Source organism: Sinocyclocheilus rhinocerous, unplaced genomic scaffold (assembly GCF_001515625.1).
Source record: "Sinocyclocheilus rhinocerous isolate Xijiao unplaced genomic scaffold, SAMN03320098_v1.1 scaffold111, whole genome shotgun sequence".
NCBI lineage: Eukaryota > Metazoa > Chordata > Actinopteri > Cypriniformes > Cyprinidae > Sinocyclocheilus > Sinocyclocheilus rhinocerous.
Window position 1 is genome coordinate 1,077,991 of NW_015642811.1, and position 19,988 is coordinate 1,097,978.

The 19,988-nt window shown below is 38.5% G+C and overlaps 3 protein-coding genes across 6 annotated transcripts; 2 read left to right on the forward strand and 1 right to left on the reverse strand.

The window, feature by feature from the left end:
• Nucleotides 1-1,950: 1,950 nt before the first annotated feature.
• Nucleotides 1,951-8,383, forward strand: bbs7 (Bardet-Biedl syndrome 7). The gene is made up of 19 exons (XM_016573608.1): nucleotides 1,951-2,452; nucleotides 2,632-2,697; nucleotides 3,199-3,261; nucleotides 3,732-3,907; nucleotides 4,046-4,232; nucleotides 4,388-4,460; nucleotides 4,554-4,670; nucleotides 4,745-4,875; nucleotides 5,010-5,094; nucleotides 5,223-5,325; nucleotides 5,444-5,636; nucleotides 6,463-6,537; nucleotides 6,632-6,697; nucleotides 6,809-6,948; nucleotides 7,030-7,194; nucleotides 7,297-7,406; nucleotides 7,660-7,763; nucleotides 7,845-7,968; nucleotides 8,157-8,383. The coding sequence occupies exons 1-19, from the start codon at nucleotides 2,417-2,419 to the stop codon at nucleotides 8,288-8,290; spliced, it is 2,148 nt and encodes a 715-aa protein (XP_016429094.1). The 5' UTR covers nucleotides 1,951-2,416; the 3' UTR covers nucleotides 8,291-8,383.
• A 580-nt stretch (nucleotides 8,384-8,963) lies between these two features.
• On the forward strand, nucleotides 8,964-14,192 carry LOC107756471 (cyclin-A2-like). Of its 3 annotated transcripts, none has more exons than XM_016573610.1 (9): nucleotides 8,964-9,293; nucleotides 9,370-9,625; nucleotides 11,348-11,576; nucleotides 11,673-11,779; nucleotides 11,886-12,109; nucleotides 13,020-13,224; nucleotides 13,315-13,428; nucleotides 13,614-13,747; nucleotides 13,820-14,192. In XM_016573610.1, the coding sequence occupies exons 2-9, from the start codon at nucleotides 9,413-9,415 to the stop codon at nucleotides 13,869-13,871; spliced, it is 1,278 nt and encodes a 425-aa protein (XP_016429096.1). In that variant the 5' UTR covers nucleotides 8,964-9,293; nucleotides 9,370-9,412; the 3' UTR covers nucleotides 13,872-14,192. The 3 variants fall into 3 exon arrangements, with proteins under 3 accessions (XP_016429096.1, XP_016429095.1, XP_016429097.1); XM_016573609.1 differs by having other exon boundaries at nucleotides 8,965-9,293; nucleotides 9,383-9,625; XM_016573611.1 differs by having other exon boundaries at nucleotides 8,965-9,293; nucleotides 9,438-9,625.
• Nucleotides 14,193-15,495: 1,303 nt separating this feature from the next.
• Nucleotides 15,496-19,938, reverse strand: tmem33 (transmembrane protein 33). 2 transcript variants are annotated; one of them, XM_016573613.1, is made up of 8 exons: nucleotides 19,821-19,938; nucleotides 19,041-19,108; nucleotides 18,784-18,878; nucleotides 18,066-18,253; nucleotides 17,893-17,960; nucleotides 17,669-17,802; nucleotides 16,288-16,371; nucleotides 15,496-16,069 (listed from the first exon to the last, which is right to left on the reverse strand). In XM_016573613.1, the coding sequence occupies exons 2-8, from the start codon at nucleotides 19,086-19,088 to the stop codon at nucleotides 15,940-15,942; spliced, it is 747 nt and encodes a 248-aa protein (XP_016429099.1). In that variant the 5' UTR covers nucleotides 19,089-19,108; nucleotides 19,821-19,938; the 3' UTR covers nucleotides 15,496-15,939. The 2 variants fall into 2 exon arrangements, with proteins under 2 accessions (XP_016429099.1, XP_016429098.1); XM_016573612.1 differs by having other exon boundaries at nucleotides 19,041-19,114.
• Nucleotides 19,939-19,988: the final 50 nt, after the last annotated feature.

The window sequence follows — 19,988 nt, forward strand, 5'->3', positions numbered from 1 at the left end:
AATCCTCCAAAAGTCTCTTTTTTTCATCTTTATCCATGATTTTTCTCTCTCAGAACACACGATGTCTGCGGGAGCCCAGATGTGGCTGAAGGGTGCTATTGCCTACAGAGTTCCTGAGCTGTTTCAGCAGCATCCACAGAAGAAGTCCCATCAGAACCAGCAATACTGTGAAGAGCCCCACATACACACTTAAGTTCCAGCCCCATCCTGCTGTAAGAGGCAAGGAGGTGGATGCCACCAGGAACCTCCTCGGGGAGGGCATCAGTTGCAATAAAATTGCATAAAACTACTGCAGCTCTTTACGGATTCCTGAGATCAAGCAGTGTGACAGTTCATTCACTTGCTGTGTGAGATTTATCCATGACAGGTGCTCTTCAAGTCTTCTGTCATTAAATCTTTATAATCCAAAAGGAAGCATTCTGTGTCTCTTTGGTGTTGTGCAAAATGAGAATGATGCTTGAAGTCTTCTCTGCAGCTGCGCCCCCTCCTACTGTTGTTGAGTCACATCCACACCCCTTCATCCACTCCTGTGTGTGACCAAAATGTCCCCACAAATAAAACCTAAAATGGCCATTAAAAATGCTTAATAATCTAATAAAGAAAATCAATGTTTATATGTTATATATAAAAACATCAACAAAAGATCAATATGATTGGGTTTCTTAAGACAGCCTTTGGTCTGTTTGCAGGTTTTCAATGGGTTTTGGACACTTTCAGCTGAACACCAGCCTAGCTTGACCAGTCTGGGATACCAACTATGCCTAAAACCAGACAAAAATGTATTATTTTTAATAAATAAAATTTATTATAAACAAAATGAATGTCTTTTCAGCAGAGCTCCTCTAAGTTGTTGTTGACATATAGGCCTATGCTTCAATAACAAGTTGGACAAAATAAAAAGTATAACTAAATATCTGAGTTGAAATAGCCTAATTAATTAAATAACTATTCCAACTCAGGTTTTAATTATTTAATACCATTTAAATATTCAATTATTGGGAAAAATAGAACTAGAAGCATGATAAAAACAGTTTATATACATTTATATAATGTTTAGGAAATTATTTAAAGGGGTCATATGATGCTATTTTAAAGATCATTATTTTGTGTATTTGGTGCAACAGAATATGTTGACATGCTTTAATGTTCAAAAAACACATTATTTTTCAAATACTGTACATTATTGTAGGTCCTCTATGCCCCGCCTCTCTCAAACGCTTCGTTTTCAACAAAGCCCCCTCCTTTGACAAGCACAGTCTGCTCTGATTGGCCAGCTGAACCAGTGCATTGTGATTGGCCGATTGTAAATAAATCTTAACCAATGATTCCTAATTGCATCTACTTCCGGAAGGCCAAATAAAGTGCTTTTGCTTTCGCACTGAAACACACAGTGTCTCCCTGACATGGCTGCATCAACACTACTGCTGTTCCTGTAACCACGCCTTCTTTCTTTGTGTGCAAATTTGGGCAGCATTATGCTAATATTTCCACATCCTGACGTGGACATGTGGGGGCGTGTTAGAACGAGCCGTTTTAGGTAGGCGTGGCTGACTCTTAACTTTTATAAAGAATATCTCTTTGGATTTGAGACTTTAGTCTTTGCAACTTTACAGATCTTCTTTATGCACCAAGAGCTTGTAACACTTCAAAGAGAAAGGACAAATTGAAATCGCATCATATGACCCCTTTAATGTTTTTATCAGGCTTTTATGGCATCAGGGGAAAAAATGTAGTTCAGATGCTTTTTTAAAAGCTTAAAGATAGATAGATAGATAGATAGATAGATAGATTTTAAAAAATACAGTATTTTCAGTGTTTTGAAAGAATCTCATTACGTTTTCTGTTACCATGGTAACCAGAGATAGTTTGGGTGGCTGACAAACATGGCGCTGTGTGGTATATGGTTCTGCCTCAAAAAACCTGTTGGAAAAACTTTGTAAAATTCATGGCGCTGCTGAGGAAACGTGTTAGCTGCAAACAACAACACGTTTGCTGCTGCTATACTTAGCCGGATTATTATTTTTGTCCGCGAAGGGAAGCATATCGTTTGGATACATGTCTATGAAAAGGCGGTATAGTTTTTATTCCCCTACATGTTAACGTGACGTGAATGATCTTGTAAAGCGGACCAACTGACACAGCTAACGTTAGCCACATCATCCGCAGCAGAATCAGCCACTAACTAACTAATCCGCAGGATAATCCAGTCGGCTGTGACGACTAGCCAGGACCACTGTGTTGTATGTCCATCAGAAAAGCTCGAAATATATATTTCTTTTTCAGAGTACTATCTTGGGGAATGAATAACAGAGAACTGTACTGGAGCATCTTAAAATATCAACGCTAAATAGAAAACGGTTAACTTAACCTGTGACAATTCAAAAGGATCTGTGTAGTGATTATTCTAACAAACGAGATGGAATTGAATTTAAACCACGTTGATTATCTCCAGGTAAGGTCTCAACATCTCTGTATGTATTTGTACATCTGCTGTGATTTACAGTGGCAAATGGGCACTTGGTTGTTTAAAATGCAAACTTGTAAGGTCTGTGGCTGAGACATTTAGGAATCTTACATATTAATTACCAGAAAGGAAATTTACTAATGACCATGTCATCTTTGTTTTCGCAGGTTGGAGTGACATCTCAAAAAACCATGAAACTTCTCCCAACTGTGGGGCGAAAAGCAAGTCATAAGGTATATCTTCATCCCTTTTAAAAGAATATAACAGGTTTAGCATAAATCAAGCTTGTCAAGACCATCTGTTCACAGAAAATAATTACTACCATACATCATATAACACAAATAATATTACTCATTCCTCACAGTGCTGACAGTTATGCAAAACAACAACATTAAATTAAAAGTAATTACATTGAACAAGGAATATTCTTTTAACAGGAAAGTCAATCTTAAAACTTACTATCAAGTCTAGGAAATAAGGTATTCATATCTGTAACAGAAATGTACAGTCTGATAAACTTTCCATAGTTTCAAGGGCTTAATGACGTTTCTGCTGTAGACTATTTTAGGGGCTTACTTTGTAAAACAAGGATGCTAGAGATTAGATCCCACTTGTGAAAGAGCATTCGACATGTCCTATTTATTTGAGAATGTGCTTGACATTTCTCCCCCACTCAATCAAACAGGGAACAAGCATTTGTCTATAAGCAACCTGATGGCATTTTCTCATTTCAGGTGGCTGTTGCAGATCATGATGGTGTTGTGACTTGTTTTGGAATGAAAAAAGGGGAGGCTGTGGTATGTATCAGAAGTGTTTCCTGTTTTTAGTAAACACTAGCATTTAAAAGTTTGGGTCTGTAAGATGTTGAAAGAAATTAACGCTTTAATTCCGCAAGGATGCATCAAATTGATCAAAAGTGACAGTAAAGACATGTATGATGTTAAAAATATGTCTGTTTCAAATAATAAATGCTGTTCTTTTGAACATTCTATTAATCAAAAAATCCTGAGGAAAAAAATGTATCTCGTTATCCACAAAAATATTAAAGATGTCATATGACGTTGCTAAAAAGAACATTTATTTTGTGTATTTGGTGTAATGAAATGTGTTTATGATGTTTAAGGTTCAAAAAACACATTATTTTCCACATACTGTACATCATTGTTTCTCCTCTATGCCCCGCTATTAGAAATAATTCTTGAGTACCAACAAAATGAAACAATATTTTTTTATCATTTATGAGAATAAATGTGTCTTTTTTTGTCAGCCTGTGTTCAAATCGCTCCCAGGTCAGAAGATCTCCAGACTTGAGCTTGGAGGGGCTTTGGGAACCCCGCAGGAAAAGATCTTTGTGAGCTCAGGCTCTGAAGTGAGGGGATATACTAAAAAGGGCAAACAGTTTCTTACATTTGAAGCCAACCTAACAGAGAGCATAAATGCCATGTGAGATCTGCTTCTTGTTTTTTTAGACTCTTTCGGCTTTGTTTATTTCTATATTAATGATTAGCAAATTTGATAATACATGTAATACATTGTCATTTTTGGATGCTTCACTTTTGTTTGTGCCTTATTTTTCCACAGGCATGTTTCAGGGGCAGATCTGTTTGTGTGTGCCAGTTACATTTATAACCATTACTGTGACTGCAAGGATCAGAACTACTACCTGTCAGGAGACAAGATCAGTGACATCCTGTGTTTACCTGTGGAGACTGTGGGCCACATTGTGCCCATCCTGGCCTGCCAGGACAGAGTACTTCGAGTATTGCAGGTAGTCTGACACAACCTCCTGTCATGCTGGCCACCCTTTACCTGTCCTTTGTTACATAATTATATCTGGTACTCATGATATATCTATTACTTGGTGGCCATATCCAATACTTGATGCTCAAGTGCACAGTCATCCTACACTTTGTGCTCCATCAGGGCTCCGACCTTCAGTATGATGTAAAAGTTCCCGGACCTCCAACTGTTCTGGAACTTCTCAACAGAGATGGTGGTGTGTGCTAAAAATCTGTTAATTCATTTTAGTGTGAAAGCATGTATTGGTTGAGTCTGAGAAATTGATAATGCATGAAATCTTGATCTTTAGGAAAGGGTGGTGAGGAAGTTCTTTATGGAACAGCTGATGGGAAACTAGGTCTTGTGCAGATTACCAAATCTGGACCCATTACTAGTTGGGAACTGGATAATGAGAAGAAAAAAGGAGGTAGGAATTAGATAGTGAGAGGCTATTGCATATAAAAAATTGAAGCCATGCTAATTTGTATTGGTCTTTTCAAGGTGTGCTTTGTATTGATACCTTTGACATTGTCGGTGATGGTGTGAAGGACATCCTGGTGGGAAGGGATGATGGGACTGTTGAGGTCTACGGGTTGGACAGTTCAAATGAGCCAACGCTGCGCTTTGAGAATGTGAGTGTCACATATAAATGACAAGTGATACATGGAACACCCTCATTTTGTCTCTGAACCATTAAGTAAAACCTTGACTCAAATTAAATTCTGCTACACTACACTTGTGATAATCATCTTTCCGCGTTTACAAGGTTTTGTCTGAGAGTGTCACATCGATCCAGGGTGGCTGCGTTGGAAAGGAAATGTATGATGAAGTTCTTGCAACAACTTACACAGGTTAGCTGTGACTGTTAGATAAAGGAATTTTACTGTGTGTTTTCTAAGAACAATACTGTGTGGGTGATGTCAGTATACAGTTTATCATTCACCTGTGTTGACTGAGAAGTCATGTGCCTGGTTTCCAGGATGGGTGTCAGGTCTCACCACAGAACCTCAGCAGATGGTAGCAGGCCCAGGAGATGAGATCAAGATGAGCCGGGAGACCCAGGGGAAGGTGGCTGCACTCAGGTACTACACATCCGGCTGAATGATGAATCTAAAACAGCAAAGATCTGTTTACTAAATCGGCCTAGATTTTGAAACACATTCTGACATGCCTAGTTTGGTCGTGCATGTGTTTGTACAGGGCAGAGTTAGAGCAGTTGCAGGTGAAAGTGTTGCAGGGGAGAGAAAAATACCAGCAGAGCTCTCAGTCCAGCACGGCTGTGTCCGCTGTGCCAGTCTTTAGCATCAATGACAAATTCACATTGTGCCAGGATGATGCCAGTTACAGCCTCACACTAGAGGTGCAGACCGCCATTGACAACTTGCTGCTACAGGTGGGAGAAATACACCAATTTATCTTGCTTTTATTTATATAAACTACTGTTCAAAAGTTTGGGGTTGGTAAGATTTTTTTTAGCGTTTTTGAAAGAAGTCTTTCGCTCACCAAGCCTGCATTTGTTTGATCAAAAATACAGTAAAGGCAGTATTATTGTGAAATATAATACAATTTTAAAATCACTGTTTTCTGTTGGCAAAGGTGAATTTTCAGCAGCCATTATTTCAGTCTTCAGTGTCACATGATCCTTCAGAAATCATTCTAATATGCTGATTTTGTGCTCAATAAGTATTTCTTATTATTACCAACGTTGAAAACAGCTGTTCTCCTTAATATTTTTGTGGAAACTGTGACACATTTTTAAGGATTCTTTAATGATTGGAAAGGTCAAAAGAACTGCTTTTTTTTTCTTCTTTTTTTTGTGACAAAAAAACTGTTTTACCTCACTTTTGATTAGATTAATGCATCCGTCCTGAATAAAAGTATTAATTTCTCTCAACAAAATCTTTTGAGTGTTACTGTATGTTACAAGTTACTTAAAGGTGTGCTTGATTAGTTTACTAGAAGAAATACTTCATTGCATGGAAACAATAACAACATTATTCAATGGGTCCTTTTATATAATACATTTTAATATGTCTGGAATGTTGTATTGACCAATCAGCATTCAGAACTGAAACCATCCATTTTAATTAAAGATGTTTTGTAATCAAAGTTCTTCTGATCTTCACTAATTCAGCATCATTTTTACATGTGTTGTAATTTCAGCATTGTAAGACTGAAGTTTAATTCCATTTGCTTACATATGTTTTTGTCTTTGGCAGAGTGATGTTCCCATTGACCTGTTGGATGTCGATAAGAACTCAGCAGTGGTCAGCTTCAGTGAATGTGATTCAGAGGTAAAGCACCTGTGTGTCACATCATTAAGCTTAAGTAATGACCACATCACATGTGTTTGCAAAACTGTCTTTGTTTGTTTATCTAACCCCACAGTCAAATGGGAACTTCCTCCTCGCCACCTACAGGTGCCAAGCAAATACCACTAGGCTGGAACTGAAGGTGTCTACTTCTTTGTGTCTGGATTATTTTCAGTGTAATAACATATATGTACATTTTCTTGAAATTGCAAGGTAGGCAATATTTGAGCAGTTGTCCTGATTTTGCTCTAAGGTGAGGTCTATAGAGGGTCAATATGGCACCCTTCAAGCTTACGTGACGCCAAGGCTTCAGCCCAAAACCTGCCAGGTTCGACAATACCAGATCAAACCGCTTTCCCTCCACCAAAGGACGCACGCAATCGATCAGGAGCGGTGAGCTTAGAGACATGCAATGCTTATCAATTCTTATCATGCATTTATTCTGCCAGCTAAACATTCTCTCTTCATGACTAGGCCCATGAACACGTTGAGACTGACAGGACAGTTCAGTTTTGCAGAGATCCATTCCTGGGTTGTGTTCTGTCTGCCTGAGGTCCCAGAGAAAACCCCGGCAGGAGACAGCATCACATTCTACTTTCAGAACACTTTTTTGGGAACACAGCTAGAAGCCACCTATTGGTGAGGCCTTACTGTTCAGTATCCAAATATACTGCTACTAGATGATTGCGTTATTAGAGGAAGCGTTGTAATCAATCTTTATAATTTTTTAACGTGTCCCAGTAAAGGTGAGGCAAACTTCAAATCAGACAACATTTCTACCATATCCATACTGAAGGATGTTTTGTCCAAAGAGGCCACTAAGCGAAAAATCAATCTGAATACATCCTATGGTAAGTTCACCAACTGATCTTTTAACTGATGTATGTGGTCTAATAAATGAGATTCTCCGCTTGGTTAGTCTAATCACAAGTGGTCAGTGGAGATGCATTTGGGTTGCATAAGGATACTAGCTGTAAATGGTGATCTGTCTTGGCTGACCACTTGTGATTGGTTCTCCTGAGACGGATGTCAATACCAGGTTAATACCATGCATCAGGTATGATTAATATGTGTCTGTTGTGTTGGTTGTTATGTTGGTTTCAGAGGTGAATGAGGACTCTGTGAGCCATACTCTTCGAATGATTCATCCCAAACTAGAGTATCAGTTGATTTTGGCCAAAAAAGTTCAGCTTATTGATGCTTTAAAGGTAAAACATAAAAAAGACTTTTAAAAACCCTGCGAAAAAGCAAGCCTGCTGAGTGTGTGCGTGTTTGTTTATTGCATGCAGGAGCTGCAGGTGCATGAGGGGAATGCAGGTTTTCTGATTCCAGAGTATCGCAGTATACTGGATGAATCTGCCCAGCTCTTAGAAGAATATAAGAAACAACCAGCTCACTTAGAAAGATTGTATGGTGAGTGAATTCAGATGAGCTAGGGAGATGGTATTTTACAATATATTATTTCAAATTTTATATGTTAAATTATTCACATGTATCGCAGATTTCCATAAGATTAATGTTTTTACACACAACCCCTGTATATTCAGATGATGTCTTTGCAAAAGAATTATGAGTAAACAAACCATTTTGTTTTCTTACAGGTATGATCACTGATCTGTTCATCGACAAGTTCAAATTTAAAGGACAACATGTCAAAACAAAAGTTTCACAGCTACTTGCAATTTTAAACAACTATGAACTTGATTCATTGATGGAATTTTTCAGTGAAGCTTAATGGAATGTAAAAATTAAATCACTTTTTAGGAATGTATTTTGTTTTTTGCAATAAACATTTGATATTCTATAGGAGCTGATTGTACCATTACAGATTCAAATTAAAATGTTCAATGTAATAAACATAAAAACCATGTGTGACTGCAGTTTTATATATTTTTAGAACTCTCATATATTGTCTAGTTGCATTTCTACAGAAATAAACATTCTCATGAAAAGTTTGTGTGTTTTGTTTGTCTTTCAGTCAGGACATAAACTTTCAATTAAACATATTTTGAGACTTTATTTATTTTTTAACTCAAATGGTGTGGTGTGATTTTTATATCAGTAGTATGAGAAATGATTTGCTATAATAGTGATTACTTGCTAAAATAGTAGAAATTGTGCACATAAATACTAAAATACGTAGAATTATTTTTGTTGTTTATTTTCAGTATTTTTTCTTTAAGTACTGCCTGGGCAGAACAGTTCCCCAAATGTAAGATTTGCCCCTGTATATTTATATACTTGTAATTATTGAGTTTGTATATAATGTATAAACGTGCCAGCATGAGCTTAAATTTTACATTGTGCTCGAACAGTTTCAAAATTCCTTTGAGCCAATGAAAGTAACTCTCAACGGCTCGGTTAATAAAAGCAGAATCGCATTTGTACTTCCCAGGCTTCCGTATAATCAATGACGTTTGGGTTTGCTGCATTCTGATTGGCCCGTTTCAATAGTCGCGGGCTTCTTGAACTGAGACAGCCACAATATCAAACCAAGCAGCTGCAAAAAAAAAAAAAGAAAAAAAAGCAACAAGTCGCTGTTTGACTTAATAGAAGCATCTTTTGTGAGCGCTCCGTGGCGTGTTGAGGGGTTTTGCACACCGGTATGGCGCGATTTCTGTAGGTTAGGACTGTTGCATGATTTATTTTCGAATCTCGGTTTTGTAAAACGCCACTGGCAACTGTTTATATTGTGTTTTTGTCCGGATTTCAACAGCTCACTTCTTCCAGTTTCCCTGGTTAGTCTGCTTATCCATGCTTTATTCGTTATTCACGTGTGTGTTGTTTGATCAAACGTCTTAAACGACATCAAAGGGCGATCTTGCAGGTCGACTTGAGTTGATCTGCTGCTGTAAGGATGTCATCTGTCGGTCAAACACAAGGAAGCGCGAGTCAAGATTCGGGAGCAGATGTTCACAATCAAGAAAACATGCTTTCACGACTACGCGGCGCAGCGAAGAACAGAATTGAAAATCGGGAAAATGTCAACCCTAAACCAGGCAGCAGGACTGTGCTTGGCGCCCTGGAGAACAATCAGCGCAGACAGCCCGTTTTGCGCGGCGCTAAACAGGTTAGAGCACGCATGGCACATGACAATGAAATGTGCTTCTGTTATAGACCGATTTCATCCGCCTATGTGTAGCATGTATTAGTATTTAGTTTAATAATCAGTGTGTTTTGCTCCTAATATAATATTGATTCTATGAACTGAACGTTGCTAGTTGAACCAGTCAAAGTGCTCGCATCCATTGTTGTCCCTTTGAAAACCTAAATCTCGTTTCTTTTTTGACTTCCCTTTTGGGTCAAACTGCATTTATGGCGCCACAGGTTAAAATAAAATGCAGCGTTAAATTCCCGCAGCTCATTCCCTCTCAATGCGCAGGCCGCCATTTTACAAACCCATTCCCTGCTATACCATAGTAAACCGGGTTGGCTGGTTAAAGGGGTAGTTCACCAAAATTAGATCAGAATCAGAATGAGCTTTATTGCCAGGTATGTTTACACATACGAGGAATTTGTTTTAGTGACCGAAGCTCCACAGTGCAACAGAATGACAGTGACAAATGTGCAAAAACATGATATATAATATAGACCATTTTGTATGTACAGGTATGATGTGCAAATTTGAAATGTAAATAAGTATGCGTGTTAAATGTATACTAGTGTTGTGTGTTCCACGATTAAGTGTTCATGAGATGGATTGCCTGAGGGAAGAAACTGTTCCTGTGTCTGGTCGTTCTGGTGCTCAGTGCTCTGTAGCGTCGACCAGATGGCAACAGTTCAAAGAAGGGAGTGTGCTGGATGTGAGGGGTCCAGAGTGATTTTGCCAGCCCTTTTGCTCACTCTGGATGAGTACAGTTCTTGGAGAGAAGGTAGCCTTGTACCAATGATTCACTCAGCAGTCCGGACTACCCTCTGTAGTCTTCTGAGGTCAGATTTGGTAGCTGAGCTGAACCAGACAGTTATAGAAGTGCAGAGGACTGATTCAATGATGGCGGAGTAGAACTGTTTCAGCAGCTCCTGTGACAGGTTGAACTTCCTCAGCTGGCGAAGGAAGTACAACCTCTGCTGGGCCTTTTTGACTCGACGTGATTGTCCCACTTCAGGTCCTGAGAGATAGTGGTGCCCAGGAACCTGAACACAGGTGATGTTTGGCAGAATGACCGCCAAATCATGTAGTTCTGCCAAACATCACCTGTGTTTTAACTATTGTGGTCCCTAATTTTCCAGATGTGTTTGCTTTTTATACATGTTCTGTGTGCCATAAAACATGTTTGTGACTGAGGCTGTCATTCTGCCAAACATCACCTGTGTTTCCACATGAGTTCATATAGTTGTATAGTAAAAAAACATTTAGGCAAACATTCTGAAAAGCACTTGTGTGCTTTCCTGAAACTCAAACAGTTCTCATGACACCGGCAAGATTGTGGGTTAAATTCCCAGTGACATTAACATGCATGAGCTGAACTTGCTCTTTTAATGCAGTAAGTTTCTCCAGATAAAGGCATGTGATGAACAAATGGAACTACCCTCAGAGTATAGTTGACAAATTCACTGACTGTCAAACATTCAGAACTGTATTATACATTTGTGTGCACATTCCAAATCATAGTGTTGATACTTTTGCGTATGTCTTCAAGACCTGAAAATAAGTCACTATTTCAAGAAAAACAAATGAAGTTTGAAATGGAAATGCTACCAAATTAAGCTACTGCAAAAAAAGGGCCTATAATCACCCATGTAGTGTACAGGACCGTTTTTAGCAGCACTTTAATCCAGTTCTGTTTTTCAGCTCTCTGGGCCCCAAATAATTGCATGCAAATCTGAAGAACATGGCAGAAGCTTTGGAGAGAAGCCTTCCACCAGGCCACCTGCTTTTCAGATCCATGTGGATGAGCCTGATGGTGCATGCTCTAAAAAAAGAGCAACCATGGATTGCTCCCCTCTCGCACTAAATCCCACCGTGACCCGCCTAAGGCAGCCCCTCGCCACTATCGATCTGCCAATGGAGGCCAGTTTTGGTAAGATAAACGACTAAGTTAAATGCAATGCCTATCCTGTCTTGTTGCTCTTTATAGAAAACATGAAATATAAAATGTACAATTCTCAATGCATAGATTCTCCTATGGATATGTCAGTAATTGATGGTGAGGAAAGGCCCACAAATGTCAATGAAGTCTCAGATTACGCAACAGAAATACACGCACACTTGCGGGAAATGGAGGTGAGGATATGGAAGTTAAATGTTGCGTGTGTCAATTTTAATCTCCCATTTTAATGACCCACGTCCTCTACTAATTGGCTCAATGTTTACGCTTTTTGTCACGCAGGTCAAGTCAAAACCAAAAGCAGGTTACATGAAGAAACAGCCTGACATCACAAACAGCATGCGTGCCATTCTGGTGGACTGGTTAGTGGAGGTGGGAGAGGAGTACAAGCTCCAGAATGAGACCCTCTACCTGGCCGTGAACTACATCGATCGCTTTTTGTCTTCCATGTCTGTCCTGAGAGGAAAACTACAGCTAGTTGGCACAGCTGCTATGCTTTTGGCTTCGTAAGTATCATTGCCTTAAAGGGATAGTTCACCCAAAAATGAAAATTTGATGTTTATCTGCTTACCCCCAGGGCATCCAAGATGTAGGTGACTTTGCTTCTTCAGTAGAACACAAACGAAGATCTTTAACTCAAACCGTTGCAGTCTGTCAGTCATATGTAAGTGAACGGGAATCACGGCTTTGAGAGTCAAAAACATACACAAACAAAACTAAATTAAACCCTGCGGCTTGTGACTATACACTGATGTGTAAAGACACAAAATGATCGGTCTGTGCAAGAAACTGAACAGTATTTATATTGTCCGGAGCGTGTTCGCATCTTCAGCTGGTGTGTGACGCGTCTTGCTTTACAGCGGATCGCAGACTTAAGTGCATTACCGCCACCTATCTCTCAAATGGACCATTGACGCTCCTCCTAATTGAGATTGTAGATAAGAGTGTCAATGGTCCATTTGACAGATAGGTGGAGGTAATGCACTTGAGTCTGCGATCCGCCGTAAAGCTGTTGAGAACGCGCTCGGGACAGTTCAGACATTGCAGTACATCAGAGGTTAAAAAAAACGATGTAAATACTGTTCAGTTTCTTGCACAGACCGATCTTTTTGCCTTTACACAATTTATCATCCCGAGCCGCAGGGTTTAATTTGGTTGTGTTTTTTTTTTTTTTTTACTCAAGCCGGGATTCCCATTCACTTCCATTTATATGACTGACAGACTGCAACGGTTTGAGTTAAAAATTTTCGTTTGTGTTCTACTGAAGAAGCAAAGTCACCTACATCTTGGATGCCCTGGGGGTAAGCAGATAAACATCAAATTTTCATTTTTGGGTGAACTATCCCTTTAAAGCCTCAGACTGCATAACCTTCCCCTTGCCACTCTCCATGCTCACACTTTTCTGTTTGACTGTAGGAAGTTTGAGGAGATCTACCCCCCTGAGGTGGCAGAATTCGTTTACATCACCGACGACACCTACACAAAAAAACAAGTGTTGAGGATGGAGCATCTGGTGCTAACGGTTCTCTCGTTTGATCTTGCTGCTCCAACAATCAATCAATTCCTCACCCAGTATTTCTTGCACCAACCTGTGAGCAGCAAAGTGGAAAGCTTATCAATGGTGAGAATGTTTCCTGCAGTTCAGTAGTTACATTGTGTGGTGTATCCCTGTTATTGCATGAAACCGTTTTGACACTGTTTGCCCCCCCAGTTTCTTGGTGAGCTGAGCTTGATAGATTGTGACCCCTTCCTGAAGTACCTCCCATCTCAAACTGCTGCTGCAGCTTTCATTTTGGCCAATCATACAATTGCAGGTGGATCATGGGTAAGTCTGCACAATCAACTTGGGCAAAAACTTGGATGTTGGTCATTGTGTAAACATTATGCTATGTTGAAAAGCCCTTGGCTACCTGCTGGTTGATCAGTCAGTGTTTTCATTATCAAACTGGTCCAATATATGTTATTGCGCACGTGGGTCTTGGTTTTTCCTCATAACTCTGTCTCTTGCAGTCGAAGGCACTTGTTGAGATGACTGGCTACACTTTGGTGGATCTTATGCTGTGCATTCAGGATCTACATCAGATCTACCTCGGTGCTGCTCAGCACACGCAGCAAGCTGTTAGGGAGAAATACAAGGGCTCAAAGTAAGTTCGCTTGCTCTACACGTTCAATAGCTGTGTTGGCAGTGGCTAATGTTTTCCTCTCGTTCCCTCCAGGTACCATGAAGTCTCTCTCATTGAGCCTCCAGAGAAGCTGATGCTGAACTAACCAGCTCAGCAACATTGTGTTCATTGGTTCCATACCTCGATGGGAATTGTGCGCACTCTTTTTGATGCTTTATTTCCATAACTCCAATAACTGAAGCCATAGCCTCAATTTCAGGGCAATGGTGAAATCTTGGTGATATGTACATTGTTATTTGCAGTCCTTAAGGATTGTGCGTTTTTTTTTTTTTTTATATATACATAATGCTTGATACGACCAGATATTTGTACATTAGGTAATCAAGCATTGTTTTAATATTTTCAGTGTTTGTATTCTATTTTTATGAAAGACTTCCAGCAACGCACTTTATTTTATTTTTGTTGAAGTAACCCTCCCTTTTACATCTTAATAAAAGTGCTGCTGGCCTTTTAATGTGCCTTTCGTGTGTTGTTTTTAGTAATCATGTTTTGAGGTGGGAGGGTAGGGGATAAACTGATGCTGGCTTAAGGTCACTTAAATCTTACTGGATTTAAACAACCTGTTAAATTGGGCACTAAATGAGTACTACACTAATTTTGTAAAAGAGGCTGTCCTGTCATGGTTAAAGGGCATTGTTAGGTGCACTAGATTTTACAAATTAAACTTGGATTTATTTGAACAGCACATTCTAAAAATGGTTACTTATACTAGCAATTATTTAAGTTAAGCACTGCTTGGGGCATAACTAAATTTGAAGGATTACACTTTTCCATCGATTTATTTTGTAAAGTCATGGCAGTGCAAAAGTATCTTGTACTATTGGCACAACTGGTAATGCAAAAATGTTATGGTTTGACCACATCATGACCATAAGTGCTGCTTTTAGGTACTACATGATTAAAATGATTCATTAAAACTTAAGCAAATTCAGTAGGTGGCAATCTTTTGCTAAATATATATAGTCAGTTACAGCATGTTTATGCACTATTATGAACAGGATATAACCGCTTCACCAGCAACCAAAGCCACAACTGTCTTCAAATTTCATATGGCATTTCAAGAGGTTCTGTGGACCTGTTTAATGGGTGGTTGACCCTTTATCCCAGAGGAAACTCACCCTAACACCTTTCAAGCATTTCCATCCCTGCTTAATGTGAAAATTGAACAAAATATATAATAGTGGCACAGCAAAATCTTAACTATTTTGCCAGAACAGTAAGTTTTGAGAAACAGAAGAATCTTTATACAATCTTTTACACTAGCCTAGGTATTTCAAATTATTTCTACATACCAGCTTTATTACACATTGATTAAATTACATTGCTCTGCAAAAACTTTAAAATCTGAAATTAAACCACATTTGGTAGTTACAACTTAATATATATTTTTTTTATTCATCTACATAGACCATAGTTAAAAACAGAGGCAATAAATATAATAGCGACAACATGCCTTGAACAAGCAAATGACAAATTCTCAAATGCAGTTACAATTTGCCCTGACAAACCGCATTGAAGGCAAAAACAGTTGAGTATAGGGCTCTACGCAATAGATGAGAATCACAGAATATTTGACAACACCTCGATCATATGTTCACATGAAAAAGGCATCCTCCAGTAACATCTGAAACTTCCTGAACCCAAATGGCATTCCGATTATTGTCAACTATTGGGAAAGACTCAGGTCAAGGTACATTAAGATTTTCAAGGTAATCCAGTACATTAAAAAACTTAGCAAGAACATATAAAAACAGAATCAAACAAAAAAACAGACAAGCCTAATGACTGCTGAAATGTGGTGTGATTTCATTAGAAAGACAAGCTATTAAGAGCTATATCTATTTACCCTAACAGTTAAGATTAAACATCTCAAGGGCTCCTCTCTACCCCCTGAAAATCAATATGAATATAAAAACTGTAATGAACTGAAAACAGTTGTACCCCTTATCAGACAACTGTGCACAGAGATACATCTTGCTGTTTTGTTTTTTGGATGTAGTCGGTCAGATTGATAGTCTCTCCAAACATAGCAAATGCCTCAGTGCAGAGGAGAACATCCATCTCTGAGTGATCAGACTTGGCCATCTTGTTTGTAAGTCAATCTCAAAACTGTCCCAATCTGTGAACTGTGTGTAGTAGTATGTGCATGTTAGTTAGACACCGGTGGGAGCAAGGCGGCTAATGAAGGCAATGCTGTTGAGGCACATCCGCCTGAAGAAGGCTGGACAGCTGGGCTTCATCACAAAATGCTCCAGTAAAATCCTCAGCTCCGTGAACAGAGTCCTGATGGGACAAAACCACAAAAATCACTGTGAACACTGATACTGGGCTTTTATACACTTTTATAATATATTTATTATACATTTAAAAACTGCTGAGCTTCTAATTGGCTCTAATTATTAATTTTTCATGTAATTGAGAACAGCATGCATTACCCCATATTTTGGGTAAAGTGTGCATGTGTACATCTAATACTAGTCTTTCAGATACAAGATTCTTACCGGCAATATGGGTTGCGTCTTGAGGCATAGCGCAGAGTGAGAAACCTGTAGTAGATGAATGGCTGAAGCAAGCTGCCTTGGCCACTGTGAATTACAAACCAAACATCCTTCCATCTTATTACAAGAAACACGGCATGGCTTTAATCGTGCTTTTTACCAGCAACAAACCACTACTTTTTTAACCCAATAAAGCCTACTGTGTCATATTTGATACACACATTTCTAGGACTAAATTATTAAAACTTTGCTGAAAAACCCTGCACAATCTGATTATATTTTTTAGCAACTTAAAATTATCAAACTACCTAAATATGTCTCCTTTCAGGTTGTGGTACTCATGTTGTTTTGGTGTGAAATCTTGTATGGTGTTTGGGTCTGTGGGACCCGTTTTCACTTTTTATCAAAAGAAAAATTATACTATTAATTATTTTTTCAAACTCATTGGCCTTGGCTCATTTTCTGTGAAGAACATATATCAGAACAAATTTTCAATGACCACTCACTGTACACCCACTGTACAATTGCTTGCAATTGGGATGAAGTAAACATCTGTTGAGTATTTTAACATATAATTTTTGATTGTGTTGAATTAAAAACCCAAAACTCCAGCGGGTCCACCAGACCCACGAACACTGGCTGAGTAACAAAAATATGAACACCACACAAGGGTTAATGATTTTTATAAAGTAAAAGTAAGAATAACTTATATTGTTTTGTATAACTTATGTTGTTACAATTAGTTCAAGATGAACACTTACCAGACTGAAACATTTTTGGTTTATCTGACTATCCATATATATTTTTTGGGGAAAATCGTGTTAAAATGTATCTAATATGATAAATAAGGTTTTTGAGGAAAGTTTATTTGTACATCTCACAATCATCATTGTATTGCATTGCATTATGTTTTGACCCAACAATAAAAACTAGAGCTTTGATCAGAAAACTAAGCATTTAAATATCATCTCACCAAGACATTATTGGGAGATTTAGAATGACAACTGATATTTATATGCATTTATGTTAGAATTCTTGTACACTATTACAAAGATCTCATTGATTTTCATCACAAGCTATCAGAATGTCATCTCTTTTTTTGACCATATATAAATAAGAGCTACAATAAAATGAAAAAAATTGCTCGGTTTGTGCCTCTGAATAAAACTGAGGTGTTTTCTCTCTCTCGGAGCTCTAAATTCTCCTTTATCATACTATATGAACCATAAAAGCCTGATATAACACATACATTTATTTATTTTCGATTTTTCTATAAACTGTTCCATTTAAAAAATATATTTTTTTCTGACTTATTTCATGTCAGGATTTAAAGGGTTGAAAACAAATGTAACACCGGACAAAACAGCTGACCATCAGGCCTTACCTGAAGAGCATAAAGACTGTGGCTGGCATCAAAAAGATTTCATTGCAAGCGATAAACTTTAAGATGTTCTGCTGATTGGCTGTGAGCTTGTTCAAAAAGTTCCTCACAAACATAAGGCTGTTTGGGCCCATGGTCTGAGAACAAATGAAACAGACAAAACTCAGGATGGAATTATGACAAATACCCATCTCTCAGCAATATAAATGAAAAGGGCAGAGACTTACATCGAGGACTTTTTTAGTGTAGGTGGTGGCATGGAGAAGTGAGAAGAGGAACACTGGAAAAATGCTCACTAAGAACAAAAGTCAAGGATACATAAGATAAAATGATGCGCAAGAAAAACAGATATTTTCCCCCCAAGATATTTCCAAAGGAAGGGGTCTTTGAGAAAGGATACTTGTGATTGGGTAGGAGTTGACTAGGATGAGGGAGTAGAGGAGATAGTGGCAGCTGTCCTCCTGTAAGGCCTGGGCCAGGAAGGCTCTGCTCAGCTGAAAGTGAGGAAGTCTCTGGTGCAAACGCAGAGCGCTGGTCAAGGCGTTTGCCAGCAATGCCCTCTGATAGAAGTTAGTAGCTGCTTGGGGCCTGGACAGAGAAAAAGCTATTCTTATTCTTCCAATCACTGACTTAAAAATAAATCTGTGAGTGTGGATGTGTCCTTACTACCCTAAATAGTCCTCATTTTACTAATGTGATCCCACAAAGTACAATATTGTTAATGCCTATTGTGTTGGGGTCAATCTGACCCACACTCAATTTTCAAATTGCTTGAAATACTGATATTTCTTCTTGAATTTGTGACTTTTTCTCATTTAGGGTCATGAATGTGCATGCAAAGGTTCAATACAGAGATGTGTTTTGGAAAGGCTGTACACATTTTGTGTTCAAATATGAAATACATGAGAACTTGTGAAATATTCTAAATTGAGACTTGTCTTCTGAATCCTCCAAGGAAAAGAATCTAGTTGGGTTTCACATCAAAGACTGTTTTTTGTAGTCTCTGACAGGCTAGAGGTTTGTCATAGTGCCTTAACACATAAGTTGCACCCAGTTTTTGAACAAACCAGGACCGTAAAAAAGCTTGTGAAAGTGCCTTGTAAAAGAACATGACTCACCCAAGCAGTGGCAGAATGAACATGATGGAGCAGTAGACAGTGAACAGCCGTGACAGCCACATAGCTGTTTCCAGCTTATTACTCAAGAGGAATTGCTGCAATACATTAATATGATCCTGAGTCAAGGTTATAATGAATATACAAACATTCTGGAATAAAAAGCAACTTAAAAAGCAATATATATGTATGTGTGTGTGTCGGGTCATTGTATAGTAATTGAAAGAAAGGTATCAAACCTAAAAAGTCATTGCACTTACCACAGGGCCTGACTGAGGAGGTGGACTCCTTTGCTCTGTGTCTGCCATCTTTCAAATATTACAAGGCTCTGTTACTTGAGAGAAATAAACTTAATAAGCTTGCATGCAGAACTTCAGAAAATAAACATCTCATTCATGTACCCAGGTTGCTTATTAACTTTAGGAACGAAGAAAAGGACAAAGTGACTTGAGTTAATCTTTCTAAACCCTGAAACAGTTTTTAAGCAGTTGGTCTTTGTGTGGTTTGCCAGGTGTGGGGATGGACAAAACACAAGCACATTAGCTCTAACTAGCTCTATGCTTTTTGATTATGCTTATTTAAACATGAAGCTTTCATTACAATTTGTTGACAAAAAATTTGTATTGTTTATCACCAAGGCACTATTACAGATCGGTAGGAGATACATTCATGATGTCCACCCAAAGCAGAACTACACTTGTCAAGGTAAATGCTGACTGACTAGTCATGACAACTGAAAAATCAACCGGCAAAAATTACAGATTTGTAAATATTATTGACACGTCAATCGTTGCCAGGCTTTTTAAAATACTTAAATAAATGCAGACGAATGGTCCATCATGTAGTTATAAAGTAGCCTATTAATTTCAGTTGAAATATGTCGGAAAAATCTAGAACACTTCATTACCCAGAGGAGCTAACAATGTAGCCGACAAGCTAACTCTTCACACAGCCGACTACAACCACTGACAGCCCTGAAATACCTGCAAATTATGCGCGTATTTATATTACCAAAAATGTCATATGAAATTTATCAATACCTGCGATATGTTGTTGATTATCAGGTTTTGTGAGAAGGTAAAATTTGGCTTTATTTTCACCGCTCGGGGCGCACACGCTTCACTCCGGAAAAACGCAAGAGGTTGGTCAACTAAATCGACCTCGCGACCTCTGTGGATTACCGAAATCTCGCGATGTTTCGGCCCACA